This window comes from Nanorana parkeri, unplaced genomic scaffold (genome assembly GCF_000935625.1).
Source record: "Nanorana parkeri isolate BGI_ZX_2015 unplaced genomic scaffold, ASM93562v1 scaffold488, whole genome shotgun sequence".
In the NCBI taxonomy this organism is placed as follows: domain Eukaryota; kingdom Metazoa; phylum Chordata; class Amphibia; order Anura; family Dicroglossidae; genus Nanorana; species Nanorana parkeri.
The window spans coordinates 846,664-867,009 of NW_017306756.1; the positions used below are offsets into that span (position 1 = coordinate 846,664).

The 20,346-nt window shown below is 44.9% G+C and overlaps 1 protein-coding gene across 1 annotated transcript; it reads left to right on the plus strand.

Annotated features, from left to right (window-relative positions):
* The first annotated feature begins 615 nt into the window (after positions 1 to 615).
* LOC108790612 (E3 ubiquitin-protein ligase TRIM39-like) lies at positions 616 to 2,536 on the plus strand. The gene is made up of 2 exons (XM_018560920.1): positions 616 to 860; positions 1,291 to 2,536. The coding sequence occupies exons 1-2, from the start codon at positions 616 to 618 to the stop codon at positions 2,534 to 2,536; spliced, it is 1,491 nt and encodes a 496-aa protein (XP_018416422.1).
* Positions 2,537 to 20,346: the final 17,810 nt, after the last annotated feature.

The following is a 20,346-nucleotide window of genomic DNA, read 5'->3' on the forward strand; positions in this document are numbered from 1 at the left end:
CTAGAGTGTTGAGTGTTTGGGTTTTGCTTGAACAAAAGGTGGTAACCCTATCTGGTAATTCGTTTTTCCCCTCACTTCCTGTACGGCTGTCAACATTTTTTCCAGACAGGAAGGAAGAAGAAATCTGCAACAGGGACACAGACAGGTATTAAAACAATACCAGAATTATTTTCCTTCTATAATTAAAGAAACATTATTTCTATCTGAGTCGCTGTTACAGAGCTCTCTTCTTCCTGTCTGGTAAAATGTTGTCAGCAGAAAATGAGGGAAAATCCCTTTAATGGAGCCCCAGATTGCAGAAAAACCTCTAAAGGAGTTCTGATCCTTCTCTACTCTTTCCAATACTAAGGAAAAAAGCTTTGGCTGGATACTTTAAGAATTATCTGATTCACATACTTTATGTACAAACATCAGTGTAAAACAACTGAGACTCCTTGTAAGTTTCTGGATGTTTAGTATTTGTAGTCTGCTCCTTTCATGTCAGTGAAATGTTCCTGCAGATATATGAGCTGTAAGAGCAGCACAGCCCCTCCCTGCACACAGAGCTATGAAACGCCCTTCCGCCTCAACGTGTCCAAGATATTTTAGTTTCATTTCTCTCTTCTGCTGTCAGCGATGGCGTCTGCTGATCTGAGACAGGATCTGTACTGTTCCATCTGTCTGAGCACTTATACAGATCCTGTAAACCTGAGATGTGGACACAACTTCTGCCGGGTCTGTATTGATCGTGTGTTGGATACACAGGATACACAGGAGGGGTCTGGAGATTATTCATGTCCTCAGTGCAGAAAAAGGTTTAGGAGTCGTCCTACACTGCAGAGGAACATAACACTGCGTAACATAGCAGAGACTTTCCGAAATACACGGCCAGATAACGAGAACACAACTGGGATCTCCTGTACTTACTGTATTCACTCTCCTGTACCTGCTGTTAAATCCTGTCTGCTGTGTGAAGCTTCTCTGTGTGATAATCACCTGAGAGTCCACAGCAAGACACCAGAACATGTCTTAACTGAACCCACCACTTCCATGGAGAAGAGAAAATGCTCCGTCCATAGAGAACTTCTTAAATATTACTGCATTGCAGATGCTGCCTGTATCTGTGTGTCCTGCAGGCTGGCTGGAGAACACCAGGGACACAAGGTGGAGATGCTGGATGAGGCCTCTGAGAAGAAGAAACAGAAACTGAGAACTATCCTGTCTGCTGTGTGAAGCTTCTCTGTGTGATGATCACCTGAGAGTCCACAGCAAGACACCAGACCACGTCTTAACTGAACCCACAACTTCCATGGAGAAGAGAAAATGCTCCGTCCATAGAGAACTACTTAAATATTACTGCATTGCAGATGCTGCCTGTATCTGTGTGTCCTGCAGTTTGGCTGGAGAACACCAGGGACACAAGGTGGAGACTCTGGATGAGGCCTCTGAGAAGAAGAAACAGAAACTGAGAACTGGTCTTCAGAAACTGATCACGGAGAGAGAGGAGACTGAGAGAAGAGTCCGGAGTCTGCAGGAACGCAGGAGAAAAGTACAAGAAAAATCATCTGGTGTAACAGTGAGAGTCACTGCCCTGTTCAGAGACCTCAGGAGACATCTGGAAGACCTGGAGAAGAGAGTCCTGAGGGAGATCTCCAGGCAGGAGGAGCAGCTCTCACATCAATTGTCTGGCCTGATCCAGAAGCTGGAAATAAAGAAGGCCGAGCTGTCCAGGAAGATGGGTCACATTGAGGAGATGTGTAACATGACTGACCCACTGACTGTCTTACAGGAATCAGACACAGAGGACTTGTGTGATACTGAGGAGGGAGATGATGAGGACAGAGAGAGACATGATGAACTCCTCCATGATGGAGGGGATCTGGATGTGGCTGGACTCTCACACACATTACACTCGGGGTTATCTGATATGATGAAAGGGGTAAATGTCTGCTTCAATATACAGGAAGCGTCAGATATAGTACTGGATGTAAACACAGCTCATAATATTCTACAGATATCAGAGGACATGAAAACTGTATCCATGTCAGATATAAGGCAGAATCGTCCAGAGACACCAGAGAGATTTCAGTCCTGGTGCCAGGTATTAAGCAGTCAGAGTTTCTCCTCAGGGCGACATTACTGGGAAGTAAATATCAGTGAATCAGAAAACTGTGCAGTCGGGATGTGTTATCACAGTATAGAGAGGGGAGGAATGAAGTCAGGGATTGGATATAATAACAAGTCCTGGGGTTTGCGCAGGTATGGCAGGGGGTGTTATCTATTACATGACAATATAACGGTCCCCATACCTCACAATAACCCCTTTGACAGAGTCAGGATCTATCTGGATTATGAGGCCGGACAGCTGTCCTTTTATGATCTGTGTGACCCGATCCGACACTTACACACCTTCACCACCACCTTCACTGAGCCCCTTCATGCTGGATTATGGGTGAGGAAAGGTCGTGTAAAGATATCTGGGGGTGTCAGTAGATGTATAAAATTATCATATTACAGGAAATCTGAGCAGAATCTGGTGAAATTTGGTGATAAATGAGAATCTGGTTCATAGGATGATGCAGTTTGTGCAGCTAAAATATTTCCTGATAGATCTCAGCACAGGAGAGTGTTTTCATCACTTCCACAACCAATGTGACAAGTGAGGGGTTTTAGGGGGTTATTTTAGTGTTAGGGGTTCTGTCATGTTTAGGGGTTCAGGTTATAGTTGCAGTATAAAGAGTGAAGTGATCACATTGGAGGGACAAGGTGTTAGGTATACATTTGAAGTGTTGAAGGTTTCTGCTTGTGGTGAGGATAAGAGGTGTTGGGTTTGGTATATCAATGGTTGATTTACATGATTTGGTTAAAGTATATATTTTAGTTTTGATATAGAAGGAAAGGGTTAGAACCCCATGTCAGTTTTTCTAATGTGCAGCCTGTGCCCCATTGGGAAGGTTCCTCCACACCTTCTTTTTCCGGAGACACAAGAAGTGAGAGGAAATCTCTCCAAGGTCAGAGGAATTCCCATCTTAGACAGTTGTCACTAGAACAGGTGTCCCCATCTGAAGATTTCCCCTCATCTCTTCTTCCAATGAGATCCATAAAATGTTTGATTTTCAATCAATTTTCTATCTGATTACTAGGGATGTCCCGATACCGATACTAGTATTGCTATCGGGGCTGATGCAAGGCATTTTAATGAGTAGTTGTGAAAATGCTCCGTTATATAGCGCCCATGCCAGCGCTTAACATTTTTTAATTGGTTCAGGCTGCACGTTTAGTACAAGTGATCTGCTCGGATCATTTGTACAGCAGCCTGCTCAAACCACGATCCACCCCCCACCAGCACCTCCCAGCACCTCCTCTTTTTTGTAATAAAATTAAAAAATAAAAAAGTGCTAAAAAGGTAAAAAAATAAAACAAATGTGAATTAATATTGGCAATTAGAAGGCTGAAAAGTTGTCAACTCACTGCTGGGAGGGGGAGCAGGTAAAATGTAATTACTTGGTTTAGATGGATTTCAGTGCTTCTGAGACTTTAAAGGGGTTATTCACAAAAGGGTGAAGAGTTTGAAGAAGGCAGGAGGAGTGACCAATCTAGGACAACATAGCCGAACTGAAAAGTGAGCTGAATTGGAGAATTTTTCCAAATCAGCTATGTTGTCCTGGAGGGTTCACTCCTCCTGCCTTCTCCAAACTCTTCACCCTTCTGTGAATAACCCCCTAAGTGTCTCTAGCTACAGAGGTCATTGATGGCTTGATTTAAAGCTCATCTGCGGCTTATTAGGGATGTGTGTGAGCTTGATGTGCATTGAGTTCACCCGAGCCCACACAAGACTGTCAGTGGTAGATCACCCTCCTGGATCAATCAGCTGTGGCTGGGGCATTCCCCACCCCTTTGTTATGTTTACCTGTGGAATGCCCTGGTCGCAGCTGATTGGGCTGGGAAGGGAATGTGTCCCTCCAAGCTTTGTTTGGGCCCGGGCAAACTATGACCTCATCAAGTCCACACACATCTCTACTGCTTATGAAGAACGTATGAATACTTGACTGCCAATGGTTCACTTTAAGTTTCATTTCTTTCTGTACAGTTGCACTTATTTTGATACTTTGATAAATAAGACCATTTATTACATGTTTATAATACTGTTCCTCATATATCAATAGTGACATGTTTCAGTCATTTATGAGATGTGACTATATATAAAATGAAGATTGTACAGTGGGTGACGGATCTGACTTCCTGCGCATTATTCCTGTAGAAGAATCCTGATTCTCCCCTCGGCCGCTCTGTGGCTGCAGCGGCTGAGGAGGAAAAGAATCTGTACAGCTGTCACTACTATGTGCCAGGTCAGTGATCGAGAGCGCAGATCACTCTTCTCAGCTCTCTCCTTTCAATGAGAGGAGAGCGTTGAGAAGATTGATTGCCGCGGCCGTTTTTAGGGTTACCCGCTCAGTCCCCCTCCCAGTGTTCCTCTCAACAGAGTGGAAGTTGGGGACCGGACCTCAGTGGGCACCCTAACTGCCTTGGGCCCCGGGGCGGCCGCACCGGCGGGAGTTCCGCCTATGGCCAGAGGCAGCTCTCTAGGCAAATTAGGATGTTTTTCATTTCTCCTGCGATTCAGTCTTTAGTGAATAACCCGAAACTCCACCATTGTTGTTTGGCAGATTTAGAAACCTTGCTTTTCTTTTTGCAAACGTTCCATTTTAAGTTTATGTATATTTGTATTTTTAGAAAATAAAAGGGACTTATTTATTTATTTTTACAATCTTTATTGTCATTTATTCCAGTAATATTGTTTCCAGCTTAAAAAAAAAAAAAAATCTTAAAAAGGAAAGTGTTTGTAAATATCACAGTAAGACCACGCTGTGTACATTATAGTTTGTGTTAAATGAGTATAAATAGTGGAACTACAATCACCTCCATAATGAGAATCGAATATGTAACTTGTGGATATCTGGCTCTCATACTAGCCAGTGCCTCACCAGCCACTGTCCTCACCGCACGTCCCGGTCTATAACATTACAAAATAATTTCACCCAAACAGAACATCAAATAGGAACAAAACATACGCATGCCAATGGCATTCACTCGGTGTGTATTCTGTGTAAAGACGTATTATAAAAACAAGGGTTTGGAGTCTTGTTCCCAGTTTTAAAGTTAGATGAAAACCAGGCACAAGATCCAGGCTGACAGGGGCAACCACAGGGTCCTGCTGTTCCTGCACGCGTGAGGAAGCTGCTTCTCTGTATGGTTTCCCCGGGCTGTGTTTACCTTTCCTGGTGACACATGAATAGCTGCACCTCCATGCAGCACAGGGTGGATAGAAATCTTTTCTTTTTTTTTTTAAATCCAATAAATCTGATTTTGTTGTTATTTAAATCGGATTTTTTTAAATTTAAATCGGATTTTTAAATTTTTATTACATTTATTTTAATAAAATGCTTTTGGAGTAAAAATCTATCTAAAGATGCGTTAATAATTAAGTTTATTCAGCATGAAATAGAGCTTAGTTATGTAGCATGAGGCTGTATATTCTGCAATATTTAAATTTTTTGGTAAAATTTTATTAATCCAAGCTGAGATAACATGCACTGCATTCAGGCCCGATTCTCCACAAGACCACCGAGGCCCGGCCTCGGGGTGGCAGGGAGCAGAGGGGCGGCAGCGTCTGTGGAATCCCCCGACGCTCGGGCAGTATGTTGCTTTCTACATTTAGCCCTGCTTTGGGAAAGCAGGGCTAAATGTAGCATGAGGAAGCCACTCTCTACTCGCTTGCTGTCTTCCGGGCTCCGCCGCCGAGTCTGTCTCCTCACTTACAGCCAATGCGGTGAGCAGAGCGGCAGGGTTAAAAGTAACCCTGCCGCACCGTGTACACAGTGAGAGGGGAGAGCTGTGCTCTTCCTCTTTCACTTGTCACAGGTGTTCCAGCACAGGAAAAACGGTAAAACAGCACATTAAGGAAAAAAAAGTAGCATTTAGTAAGTATAAAACGGAGGGGACAGTATTAGCATTCCAAAACTACAAAGAATTTAATAAAAGATGTAAACTGGCAGTCCGGGCAGCTACAATTGAATGTGAAAAACATATCGCCGAAGTTAGTAAAAATAACCCCAAAAAATGTTATCAGTTCATAAACAGTAAAAAGGGGAGAAAGGAACAGATAGACCCAATAAAGGACATAAATGGGTCGTTACTCTCAAACGACAGGGAGAGGGCGGAGGCGCTAAATACTTTCTTCTCGTCGGTATTCACTGAGGAAACAGACGGGTTTAATGTACAGGATAAAACACAAAATTCAACAGGAAATACACCTGAGTGGCTGACTGAAACTGGGACACAACATAGACTTAAACTACTAAATTCAAATAAAGCATTAGGACCTGATTATCTACACCCCAAGGTACTCAAGGAACTGAACAAGGAGATAACGAGACCATTGTTTCTCATTTTTAAGGAATCCGTCATGGCTGGTAGAGTGCCAAGCGACTGTCGGAGGGCTAATGTGGTACCTATATTCAAAAAATTTAAAGCGTTGAAAAAAATAAGGGCAGGGTGCCCCCCCCTGCTCAGCTAGTCAGTGACCCGTAAGTATCTTAAGAGGTGCTGTCCAAGTGCTTATGAGCTCATCTGTGGATCCGAGGGAGGTGTGTGTGTGTGGGAGGGACTTCTATCCCTAAGTGAAACGACATCCTGTCAATAGCATGCATAAGAGATGTCGTTTTTAAAACTTTAGTGTGCACAACAAAACAAACCAGAACAAGAGAAAAAAAAACCCACAGTGTTAGGCAAGTGAATGTGAGTAGGTTGTGTGGGTAAGGGGTTAAGTGACGGAAAAGAAAAGAAAAAAAGGATGCGGCATCCATTACTCCACGGTGAAGGAGGCCGTCCTTCGCCAGGCCTGGCGGAAAGGTTCGATCAACTGTGAGGACTCAGAGGTCACCCTACTACCAGACTTATCCAGACGTACCTTGCATATGCGCCGGACATTGCAGCTGCTTTTCACTGCAATTATCATGAGATAAATCATGAAACAAAGTTCAGGAATATTCCTTTATCCCATTGTTATGCAAATCCGCTCACCTGCTGCCTGCCACGTCCCTCCCCCTGTTGTGTCACTGCCGCATCCCCAGTCGTCCCATTAAAGTGAATGGGACTGTCGGTTAGTCAACAGCGGGTCAGAGTAGGAGCCGCTGCAGGACAGAGATGAGAGTTGTTCTTTTTTTTAAGCATGTCAATTTTTATTAAGCATTAGATAATACATACATGTGCGATGATCGGCAGTTATCACGACTCAGGTACCAGTACGCAGACTGCACCTGAAGAAGTTGCATATCAATACACATCCAATGTAACATAAGACAAACCATAACAACATATTAGAGAAATTGTGTCATAGCCATATTACTTCCCTAATGAGGGAGCCAGAAGAATCAAGATCTGGGTGGTGGACAACCTCATCACCATTTAGGTAATCGTGGGAGACCTTGGGGCTAATGTGTTCATATACAGTATATACCCTGCGATTATAGGAAAAGTATGTGAGTGAACAGGTCGAAAGGAAGTCATTTCGGACAGGCCGTCAGCCAGGTGGAGGTAGTATTATTTTTCGGGGGTATATATTTTGACCTGGGGAGATGATAGTAGAGGTGCTTTAGGTGAATGTATTATTTCTCGCCACGGCGAAGTAAGGTGGTGGGAGACAAAGCGGCGCAATTGTAAATATGGGAAAGTGTGGGTAGCAGGGAGATTATATTGAAGTTGAAGGTCATGGAAGGTTTTAAGGTGTCCCCCGGGGTCAAACTGATCCCTGAGGATAGATATACCCTTAGCGGACCACAATTGAAAAGCATAGGATTCCCTGCCTGCTGTAAAATTCGGGGCGGTTTTGAGGGGCATCCAGGGAGAGACTACCATGGAGAGACGTAGGAGTTTCCTGACTTCTCTCCATGCTAGTATAGTGTCTCTGAGGAGGATGTTATCTTTTATATGTATGGGAAGGAGTCTCAATGGAGTGTTCAAGACACCAGGAAGTGACCACGGTGATGTCAGCTGCCTGAAAAAGGAGGTATTATGCATCCAATCTCGTAAATGATGGAAGAGGCTGGGTAAATTATAGACCCTGATGTTAGGAAGATTGGTGCTCAAATTCTTTACCAGTTGTTGGAGTTTTTTCAAGGCTATTCTCGACTTCTTCCCTTTCCAGAGAAAGGTCGAGAAGGAGCTGTGGAGGAGTTGGATATCTTTATGTTTTAAAAGAAGCGGTATCGTTTGTAACGGGTAGAGTAATCTAGCGAAGCTTATCATTTTTATGAGATGGCATCTACCTAGAAGAGAGACGGGGTAATCCCACCATGTGCGCAATTCTTGGATTATTTTAGTGATGATAGGCTTGTAGTTGAGGAAGTAAAGATCCTTAGCAAAGCGGGGTATGGAGATCCCCAGGTAGGTAATGGACCGCTTTTGCATCTGTAGTGAGGGGTGTGTGCGGGAAAGGGTTTCAATGTAAGTCCTATCCGGGGTTAAGGGCAGGAGTTCGCTCTTATTAATATTTATTTTGAGGCCAGAAATGGAGCCATACAAGCTGATATGGTTAAGAATGTTGGGGATATTTGTCAGCGGATCAGACACTATCAGCAGGATATCGTCCGCGAATAGGGCCATTTTTATATCAAAGGGGCCGGATCTGTAACCACTGAAAATCTGGCTGGAGGCCAATGAGCGGGACAGGGGTTCTATAGCGATGTTAAATAGGAGAGGGGGGAGAGGACAACCTTGACGGGTGCCCTTAAATAACTGAAAAGGGGAGGAAAGGGCCAAAGGGGTGTATATCTGTGCTGAAGGGGAACTATACATTGTAGAAATATAAGTCTGAAACATCCCGAGAAGCCCAAGCGATGCATCACCTGAGAGAGCCATGACCAGTTGACGTTATCGAAGGCCTTCTCCGCATCCAATGCCAAAAGGGCCATTTGAGCAGAAGAGGGCCCCGACAACCGTACTCCTTCTAAGGCAGTTATAATTTAACATTCAGTACAGCAGATCTACCAGTTACAAACCCCGCCTGGTCTGACGATATAAGTTTAGGCAGCACGACGGCCAATCTGTTTGCCATAATTTTAGAGAGCAGTTTGGCATCAAAGGTCAGTAAAAGAATTGGGGCGATAAGAACCACAGAGAGTGGGGTCTTTCCCTTTTTTAGGCAACAAGCGGATGTAGGCAGCACTGAACGTGGGCGGATAACTACTCTGGTGTAGGATATGATTAAAGAGGGAAACTAGGGTAGGGGGTATATGATCAGTTATGGACTTAAATAATTTAGCCGTTAGGCCATCCGGTCCGGGGGCTTTCGAACCAGGAGAAAGTCGAACAGCTGATTGCACCTCCGGAAGGGTGCCCGCAGCATTCAAATGTTCCAGATCAGCAGCGGACAGGGAAGGCAACGATACGGAGTCCAAAAAAGACAATCCTGCAGCAGCGTTTCCGGTGTCCGCTGCGTATAGGGATTGATAATACGTGCGAAATATGTCACATACCTCAGTAGGATCTGAGGAGAGTTCCCCCGTTGTCAATGAGTTTAAGTATGTGGGAGGGAGCGGACTGACCCCGGATTAGGTTAGCTAACAATTTGCCTGCTTTATTGCCAAATTTGAAATACTCTACTTCTTTATGTGAGCAAATTTGTAGATTGTACTGGGCAATCCAGTGATCACATGATTGTTTAGCTTGGGTCCACTGTGATTTGTTGTGGAGGGTAGGATCCTGTCTATACGTCAAGTAGGCTGTCCTGGCCGTCGTGCATGCTGCCACATATCTCTGTCTGGTCAATCTCTTTTGGGAGGAGACATAAGCCAAAATCCTGCCTCTCAGGACTGCCTTTGCCGCCTCCCAGAAGAGAATAGGTTCTTCTCTATGCACGGCATTATCGGAAGCATATTAATTCCACCAAGAAGCCAGGTGGGCTTGAAACGTGTCATCGGTAGCTAAGTATGATAGATAACGCCTTATCAGCGGCCTGGAGGAAAGGCCCAAGTGGTGCATGTCAACTGTCACCGGGGCGTGATCGGAAATAACCATGTCCTCCACAGTCACAGTGGATATTTTTGATATCAGATTGGGTGAGGTCAGGAACAATTCCAGGCGTGAGAGAAAGTCATGGGCATGAGAAAAGTGAGATTATTCCAAGGGGTGAAGGAAGCGCCAGGCATCCACAAGGCTTCCGGCTTGGATCATGGCGGACAAATTCTTATCCTGTGAGAAGGTGGCTTTAGAAGGGCGACACCTGGTCCAGGAGCGGTCTTCCAATGTGACCGGGACCGCATTGAAGTCACCCCCAATAAGTACGTAAGTATCAGGGGCAGCTGGCGACTGGATAGACAGGAGTTTGTCATAGAAGGACTTATTGTCCGCATTAGGGCCGTATACGTTCCAGATATCAAAAACAGTTTGTCCTATTTGAATAAGAACATGAGACCATCTACCTTCCATCGGGTCATGTTGTTGAGACAATAAAGAATAAGGTAAGTTTTTGCTTAGAAGAATAGCTGTACCTGCAGAGCGGCCGTTGGACGCTGCTCCTATAGCTGATCCCACCCGGGATTGTTTGAGGCAGCTGACATCATCACGGTGGAGGTGAGTCTCTTGCAGTAAAGCGATGTCCACTTTCAGTTTTTTAAGATGGCGCAGGATTTGTCTCCTTATTTGCGGGGTCCGGAGCCCTTTGACGTTCCAAGAGGCGATCTTTAAGGAGGTTTCCATATCTTTGGATTAGGGTTGCACAGATACCAAGTACAGTACTCGGTACAAGTACGAGTACATCAACCGATACATTTGAGCTCCAAGACTACACTAGAGAAAAATTCAAAAATGAGGAGGCCGCTGTCATTTGTAAGGAGCACACGGAGCTCCTGGGATTTGTACATTTCTGTTTTAATGTACGATTTTGTTTTTATAAATATAAATAAAGGGATGCACAGATACCAGTTTTGCGAGTACAAGTACTGGTACTTGCCGAGTACTTACAAGTACGAGTACTGATACATTTTTGTTTATTGAGTTTTTTCAAGGCTATTCTCGACTTCTTCCCTTTCCAGAGAAAGGTCGAGAAGGAGCTGTGGAGGAGTTGGATATCTTTATGTTTTAAAAGAAGCGGTATCGTTTGTAACGGGTAGAGTAATCTAGCGAAGCTTATCATTTTTATGAGATGGCATCTACCTAGAAGAGAGACGGGGTAATCCCACCATGTGCGCAATTCTTGGATTATTTTAGTGATGATAGGCTTGTAGTTGAGGAAGTAAAGATCCTTAGCAAAGCGGGGTATGGAGATCCCCAGGTAGGTAATGGACCGCTTTTGCATCTGTAGTGAGGGGTGTGTGCGGGAAAGGGTTTCAATGTAAGTCCTATCCGGGGTTAAGGGCAGGAGTTCGCTCTTATTAATATTTATTTTGAGGCCAGAAATGGAGCCATACAAGCTGATATGGTTAAGAATGTTGGGGATATTTGTCAGCGGATCAGACACTATCAGCAGGATATCGTCCGCGAATAGGGCCATTTTTATATCAAAGGGGCCGGATCTGTAACCACTGAAAATCTGGCTGGAGGCCAATGAGCGGGACAGGGGTTCTATAGCGATGTTAAATAGGAGAGGGGGGAGAGGACAACCTTGACGGGTGCCCTTAAATAACTGAAAAGGGGAGGAAAGGGCCAAAGGGGTGTATATCTGTGCTGAAGGGGAACTATACATTGTAGAAATATAAGTCTGAAACATCCCGAGAAGCCCAAGCGATGCATCACCTGAGAGAGCCATGACCAGTTGACGTTATCGAAGGCCTTCTCCGCATCCAATGCCAAAAGGGCCATTTGAGCAGAAGAGGGCCCCGACAACCGTACTCCTTCTAAGGCAGTTATAATTTAACATTCAGTACAGCAGATCTACCAGTTACAAACCCCGCCTGGTCTGACGATATAAGTTTAGGCAGCACGACGGCCAATCTGTTTGCCATAATTTTAGAGAGCAGTTTGGCATCAAAGGTCAGTAAAAGAATTGGGGCGATAAGAACCACAGAGAGTGGGGTCTTTCCCTTTTTTAGGCAACAAGCGGATGTAGGCAGCACTGAACGTGGGCGGATAACTACTCTGGTGTAGGATATGATTAAAGAGGGAAACTAGGGTAGGGGGTATATGATCAGTTATGGACTTAAATAATTTAGCCGTTAGGCCATCCGGTCCGGGGGCTTTCGAACCAGGAGAAAGTCGAACAGCTGATTGCACCTCCGGAAGGGTGCCCGCAGCATTCAAATGTTCCAGATCAGCAGCGGACAGGGAAGGCAACGATACGGAGTCCAAAAAAGACAATCCTGCAGCAGCGTTTCCGGTGTCCGCTGCGTATAGGGATTGATAATACGTGCGAAATATGTCACATACCTCAGTAGGATCTGAGGAGAGTTCCCCCGTTGTCAATGAGTTTAAGTATGTGGGAGGGAGCGGACTGACCCCGGATTAGGTTAGCTAACAATTTGCCTGCTTTATTGCCAAATTTGAAATACTCTACTTCTTTATGTGAGCAAATTTGTAGATTGTACTGGGCAATCCAGTGATCACATGATTGTTTAGCTTGGGTCCACTGTGATTTGTTGTGGAGGGTAGGATCCTGTCTATACGTCAAGTAGGCTGTCCTGGCCGTCGTGCATGCTGCCACATATCTCTGTCTGGTCAATCTCTTTTGGGAGGAGACATAAGCCAAAATCCTGCCTCTCAGGACTGCCTTTGCCGCCTCCCAGAAGAGAATAGGTTCTTCTCTATGCACGGCATTATCGGAAGCATATTAATTCCACCAAGAAGCCAGGTGGGCTTGAAACGTGTCATCGGTAGCTAAGTATGATAGATAACGCCTTATCAGCGGCCTGGAGGAAAGGCCCAAGTGGTGCATGTCAACTGTCACCGGGGCGTGATCGGAAATAACCATGTCCTCCACAGTCACAGTGGATATTTTTGATATCAGATTGGGTGAGGTCAGGAACAATTCCAGGCGTGAGAGAAAGTCATGGGCATGAGAAAAGTGAGATTATTCCAAGGGGTGAAGGAAGCGCCAGGCATCCACAAGGCTTCCGGCTTGGATCATGGCGGACAAATTCTTATCCTGTGAGAAGGTGGCTTTAGAAGGGCGACACCTGGTCCAGGAGCGGTCTTCCAATGTGACCGGGACCGCATTGAAGTCACCCCCAATAAGTACGTAAGTATCAGGGGCAGCTGGCGACTGGATAGACAGGAGTTTGTCATAGAAGGACTTATTGTCCGCATTAGGGCCGTATACGTTCCAGATATCAAAAACAGTTTGTCCTATTTGAATAAGAACATGAGACCATCTACCTTCCATCGGGTCATGTTGTTGAGACAATAAAGAATAAGGTAAGTTTTTGCTTAGAAGAATAGCTGTACCTGCAGAGCGGCCGTTGGACGCTGCTCCTATAGCTGATCCCACCCGGGATTGTTTGAGGCAGCTGACATCATCACGGTGGAGGTGAGTCTCTTGCAGTAAAGCGATGTCCACTTTCAGTTTTTTAAGATGGCGCAGGATTTGTCTCCTTATTTGCGGGGTCCGGAGCCCTTTGACGTTCCAAGAGGCGATCTTTAAGGAGGTTTCCATATCTTTGGATTAGGGTTGCACAGATACCAAGTACAGTACTCGGTACAAGTACGAGTACATCAACCGATACATTTGAGCTCCAAGACTACACTAGAGAAAAATTCAAAAATGAGGAGGCCGCTGTCATTTGTAAGGAGCACACGGAGCTCCTGGGATTTGTACATTTCTGTTTTAATGTACGATTTTGTTTTTATAAATATAAATAAAGGGATGCACAGATACCAGTTTTGCGAGTACAAGTACTGGTACTTGCCGAGTACTTACAAGTACGAGTACTGATACATTTTTGTTTATTGACATGTGACAGTTTTTCTAAAACAATACAGACTAATGATTTCAGGACAGTGGTGGAGTGCCAGAGCCAGGTCCCAGCTGCAACCGCTGCAACCCTGGTAGTTCTCATGAAAATGCCAAGTATCTGCACTGGTACTCGAAAAGTATCTGTGCATCCCTACTTTGGATAAATCTGTATGATGTTGTGATCATAAAAAACTATAAAGAGAGAGAATGAGTCGTTACCAGTGTCCCAATGCTCTAGAAACGACCCTGGTCCACAGGTCCCACGATACCAAGAGAGGAGAGATGTAGCCAACTAGGCAAGACGGCGATGAGCAGAGTATGGAGAGAGGTTGTCATCCATATGGCAAAGCATGAACTGTTGCTCCAAATCTGGAACGCATAAGGTCAGAGAAGTAAACAGAACAAACAAGTAAGGTAGGTGCATATACCTTTCAGTTACTTCCTTTTTTCCAGATGACGGTGTGTAACAAGGTGGTCATCAGGTAGAGGGATACGTCCCACCCCTGGTAGAGCCAGTGTGATAGTGGGGCAGGTAGCTTCCGGTTGCTCGCCCCGCCACTTGCGGGAGAGATCCGTTGCAGCGGATAAGAAAAGAGAAAAAACGTAAAAATGTAAAATTTTTCAATAAAACATACCACTGCAGAACCGCAGTAGCCTAACGTGGGTTGTAGCGGCACTTCAACTGCCTGTTCGGCTGGCCCACGGAGGAGACAACAAAAGCATTAGCCTCCTTGGGTTTCAGGCCTTCTTTTTACGTTGAAGACTTTTGAGTGGGGAGTTGGAGTGCCCTTGGGGGTCAGACAGATGCCTGTCGACGTATGCCTTGGCCTGTGCAGCAGATGTGAAGCGGGTTTGGTTACCATCCGGATCTGTCAGGCGTAAGATAGCAGGGTATGCCAGGACAAATTTTATCCGTCTATGAACGAGGGTTTGGCACACCTCCTGGAAGGAGTCAGTGTCTTTGAGGGGTCCCATTCTGTGGGCCCTTTCCACCGCGCAGTGAGACGTTATGCCCATGGCTTGGGGGACAATGGAGGAGCAAAAATGCTGTAGGTCTATAGGTTTAATTGATTCAGGGATCCCAATGATTCTAAGATTGTTTCTGCGAGACCTGTTCTCAAGGTCATCTACCTTGTCTTGTAAGTATTGAATAGATTTTTGATCCTCAGTCAGTGATCTATCAGCCCGAGCTCCATGGTCTACCAAGTCACTTATGCGGTGTTCCAGGGCCTGCAGCCTGGTGGTCTGTGCTTCTTTGGCCGCTGTGAGGGGCCCCATATGCAGCTTCAGGGATTCGGCTATAATGGTCCCCATCTCTGCCTTCAAATGTGAGGCTACAACGGCTGCCAGCTGCTGGTAATCGATATGGGGCGGGGGTGGCATTACGTCCGTCTCACCTAGCTCTATGGCATCGGCCATGTCATTTTCGGCCTCGGCCGCCATGTCAGGCCGCATGTCAGCCGGAGTTGACGGAGAGGAGAGAGCGCGGCGGACCAGCTGAGATCGTGCCACAAACCTGTCCATGTCGTCCAGGGAACAGCGAGGCTATCAGGTGACCCGTTCGTGGGGTGATTCGGAGCAGATTCGTGATGTGAGGATGTGGCGGGGACGGAGCTCCGGTGAACACCGCTAGTTCATCTGGTGCAGGAATCGGAAGTCTGAGAGTTGCTCTTTAAAAATTATGATTTAAATCAAATCCACCTCCATGCAGCCGCATCTAGACAGGGGACATGCAGCCCAGGAGACAGTTGGTGCTGATCAGCAGCAGAGGTCTGCCCATCTGCTCAGCTCATCACTACCAATAGAGGAGCTCAGTACTGGAAGACAAACAGGCTGGGACCAGCACCCCAGATGATGAGATGAGGCGACTGGTATTGACATGAGATGGGTATCAGCTATTCCTGGGAAAGTTAAACATGGAACCCACTGCTTGAAGTTACAGGTACCAGAAATGATCCATATACAGTATATTGTGCCATAGTAAGAAAGAATGTAGATGTAATTGACCCATTCTAGTGTTTTCCAAAGCTGGACTGTAAACACTTTCTAGATCCATTTTTGGGACTTGTACCTTGTATACTGAGCTTGTAGTTTCCATTTAACTACTCCCTGTCCGGAAAACAATTTCTTACAATTTGCACAAATATGATAAAATCTGAATTTTTGGCTAGAAAACAGCTGAAAATCCCCAAAACAATGATAGATTTTCTGAAAGCGGAGGCCCTGTAGAATAAAAAGATGCAAGGTGCAATTTTTCATGTCGTACGGTATTTGCGTAAATGTTTATCAAACCAGTAATTTTAGGATAAGATACACTTAAATGAAATTCAGTGCACAGAAACAGAAAGTAATACCCAATTTTTTGGTAAAATATAAAAGACGGGGTCATGTCGGGTAATTTGATGTCAAGGTTTAAAATTGCTCATGCCTGTAGAACCGCAAAAAACTACAATACCCAAAATTTCCCGTAGGCGACGCTTTAAAAGCTTTTACCGCTCATCAGTTTAGTGTTAACAGTGATTGATGGCCCTAGAATTATTGCTCTCGCTTCGACGTTTGTGGCGATATAGAATGAGTGGCGCAAATTTTGTTTTTGCATTTGGGCGCACACCTGCCACGTGTGCGTGTACATGAGGACTTTAAAAAATTTTTTTTTGCATTTAAAACAAATGTATATGTTACTTTTTGTTTTATTTTTTTCACACTTAGCCCCCTATGTGATAGCAATAAAGTTAACAGCCTCCTATGTAATAGCAATTAGGATATGACAGGTCCTCTTTATGGAAATATCAGGGGTAGGGGATGTGACGGACTCCCTGGCACCCCGACTGAGCGCCTCCGTCAGTGATATGGCTTCCCAAATGGAACATATTCCAAACGCTGTTACCATTACCCCAAGAATCAGGCAGCACTCATTTTGAGGTAAGCAGAATGACACAAGCCTTTATTAACACAAAGCATTTGAGTTCTATAGAAAGAAACCTCCCCCCCTCCCAGTCTAGAAAGAACCGGTATCAAACCACTTTGTAGGAGTCTGATTTGTCCTAATACACACTTCGAGTTAACCGGACAAGCCTCATGGCACAGAGTCTAACAATGGGCTGATTAGTTTAACAGATAGGTGTGGATGGGGGATGGGAGGATAAACAAAGAGACATACACACAGTGCCTTCCCCCGCACCCACAATAAGCAGCATTCCCCAGCATTGGCAATACACAGCCTGGATTTGTCACAGGGGATATCACCTAGGGACCCCAAAGAAGCTGATGAAGAAGCACTAGAGTGTTGAGTGTTTGGGTTTTGCTTGAACAAAAGGTGGTAACCCTATCTGGTAATTCGTTTTTCCCCTCACTTCCTGTACGGCTGTCAACATTTTTTCCAGACAGGAAGGAAGAAGAAATCTGCAACAGGGACACAGACAGGTATTAAAACAATACCAGAATTATTTTCCTTCTATAATTAAAGAAACATTATTTCTATCTGAGTCGCTGTTACAGAGCTCTCTTCTTCCTGTCTGGTAAAATGTTGTCAGCAGAAAATGAGGGAAAATCCCTTTAATGGAGCCCCAGATTGCAGAAAAACCTCTAAAGGAGTTCTGATCCTTCTCTACTCTTTCCAATACTAAGGAAAAAAGCTTTGGCTGGATACTTTAAGAATTATCTGATTCACATACTTTATGTACAAACATCAGTGTAAAACAACTGAGACTCCAGGGGTTCTGTCATGTTTAGGGGTTCAGGTTATAGTTGCAGTATAAAGAGTGAAGTGATCACATTGGAGGGACAAGGTGTTAGGTATAAATTTGAAGTGTTGAAGGTTTCTGCTTGTGGTGAGGATAAGAGGTGTTGGGTTTGGTATTTCAATGGTTGATTTACATGATTTGGTTAAAGTATATATTTTAGTTCTGATTTTGAAGGAAAGGGTTAGAACCCCTGTCAGTTTTATTTGCTGTCTGTGCCCAATTGAGGAGATTCCCCTTCACCCTCTGTCCCCAGAGACACAGGAAGTGAGAGGAAATCTCCCTGAGGTCAGAGGAATTCCCATCTTAGACAGTTGTCACTAGAACAGGTGTCCCCATTGGAAGATTTCCCCTCATCTCCTGTTCCAATCAAAATATTTGATTTCCAATCAATGTTCTGTTTGGTTACAATGGTCACCAGAGAATAGAGGGAGAATCTCCCCAGGGGGGACAGACAGTAATAGAAACCTGACAAGGGGATCCAACCCTTATCTGCTCTATACAAACTGAGACCAGTGTTGGGTTTAGATACATTTTAGGTTTAGAGATCAGAGACGTGTGGGGAGACACTTGAAGTGAACCTGCGGCCAGGCTATGGACAGTCAAGTCTTTACACAAGCACTCCCTGACCTCATGTACAATGGAGGAATTCATCCTCAACATTCAACAAGAGAATCAGTGACATTGTTCCAGTCTGGTCTCAGCACTCTGCTCTCCCCCCTTCATGTACACCTGCTCTGTATTTACATTGGTAATTAGAAGGCTGAAAAGTTGCCAAATCACTGCTGGGAGGGGGAGCAGACTAAATGACCTGGTTTGGAAGGATTTCAGTGCTCCTGCTGCGAAATTAGAAAATTAATTCCTCCCCAGTGTCTATAGTTACAGAGAATATTGACCGCTTGTTTACAGCTTATTAGGGATGTGTGTGAGCTTCACGTGCACCGAGTTCATCTGAGCCCACATAGAACTTTCATAGTGACACATCCTTCTCCTGGCCCAGTCAGCTGCGGCTGGGACATTCCCCACCCCTTTGTCATGTGTAGCTGCAGCATGCCCTAGCCGCAGCTGATTGGGCTGGAAAGGGAATGTGTCCTTCCAAGCTTCGTTTGGGCTCGGGTGAACTCTGGCAAACTTGGAGCTCACCAAGCCCACCCACATCTCTACTACTTATGAAGAACGTATGAATACTGGACTGCCAATGGTTCACTTTAAGTCTCATTTCTTTCTGTACAGTCGCACTTATGAACTATCTCAGCCGGCGGACAGGCTCCCCCATTTCAGTGCGTCGCGCCCCCCCCCTCCCCATTTTGGATTGTCAGATGTTAAGATCAGTATAGTGAAGTCAGAACTTCTGGTCGGCAAATCTGTTCCCAAGTAGAGATTCAAAGTACTGAAATAAATTGATCAGCAAATAGCATTTTCAGAACTCTCTCAGTGATGACCTCCATTTCTCTCAGCGTGTTTGATATAAACTTCTATAAGAATAAATCTAATCTCATCACTACATACAGATTGTACAATGAATGTGAGTATCAGATTGTAACGTGTGTAACTGGTGGGGGGCGGGTATAAAGTAGATGTAAACTCTCTCTGGATGACATTTAGTTTGTCCTCAGCACTGTGTGTCATAAACAATCTCCATTGTATTCTTCAAAAATAATGTATTTCCAGTCTCAGTGGTGCTGATCTCCTGCAGCCTCTCTCAGCCACTTCCTGTCTACATGCTCCAGCATCAGCAGCACATCATTGCCCTGGACCGGCTTCCTGATAGTGACAATGGAGGACCATGTCCACCCAACGTGTGTAGGCACGGCCACTTGTAGCCCGCACCAGGGAGGACATGTGACGGGGTGACAAAGCTGCAGCCCAATTAAGAGACAGTTGTCACCCTTCAACAGGAAGTCCCTGTACAAATAAATTTAGTTATAAGATCACAAGGGATCTTTTTCGGGAAAGCTACAAATTTAAAAAATTACATTCATGTATTAAATTTCAGCTTTTATGGCCCGTTCCGTCACGTGTTTTTGGATTCCAAACACATAGACCAGGGGTCTCAAACTTAAACTTCACTCGGGGGCCACTCGACAAATGTATTCCTCCCATCGGGGCCGCTTGCCAAATATCATACTTCAAAATTAAAGTTATCTATATCCCGTATGGTACTACGGACACCAATACAGACACAATAAGGCCCCATTCACACCTGGAAGATTAGGTGTAATTAGGGATTCCTGCGACAGGAACTTGCAGCAGGAATCCCCAATCTGGTGTTTACAAGTGACAAACTGACACCCATTCAAGTTAATGATCAGGTGACGGCTGCTGCATGCAAATGCCTGCGCACCGCATGTAATATATGCAGTTAGAAAACACTCTCCCTGGATGCACAATCAATGCGTTCACGGAGAGTGATTGATTCCTCACCAAATGCAATCATATCACATAACATTACATGCGGTGTGCCGGCGTTTACATGCAACTGCTGTCACCTGATCATTAACTTGAATGGGTGACAGCTGCCGCTTATAAACACCAGATTAGGGATTCCTGCTGCAGGAAAATGCAGGTTCCAGATGCAGGAATCCCTAATTGCACCTAAACTTACTTGGGAATGAAGCCTAATAGGGCCCCCTATACACATAAAAAAAAGAAATTGTATAAAATAAACCCCCCCCCCCCCCC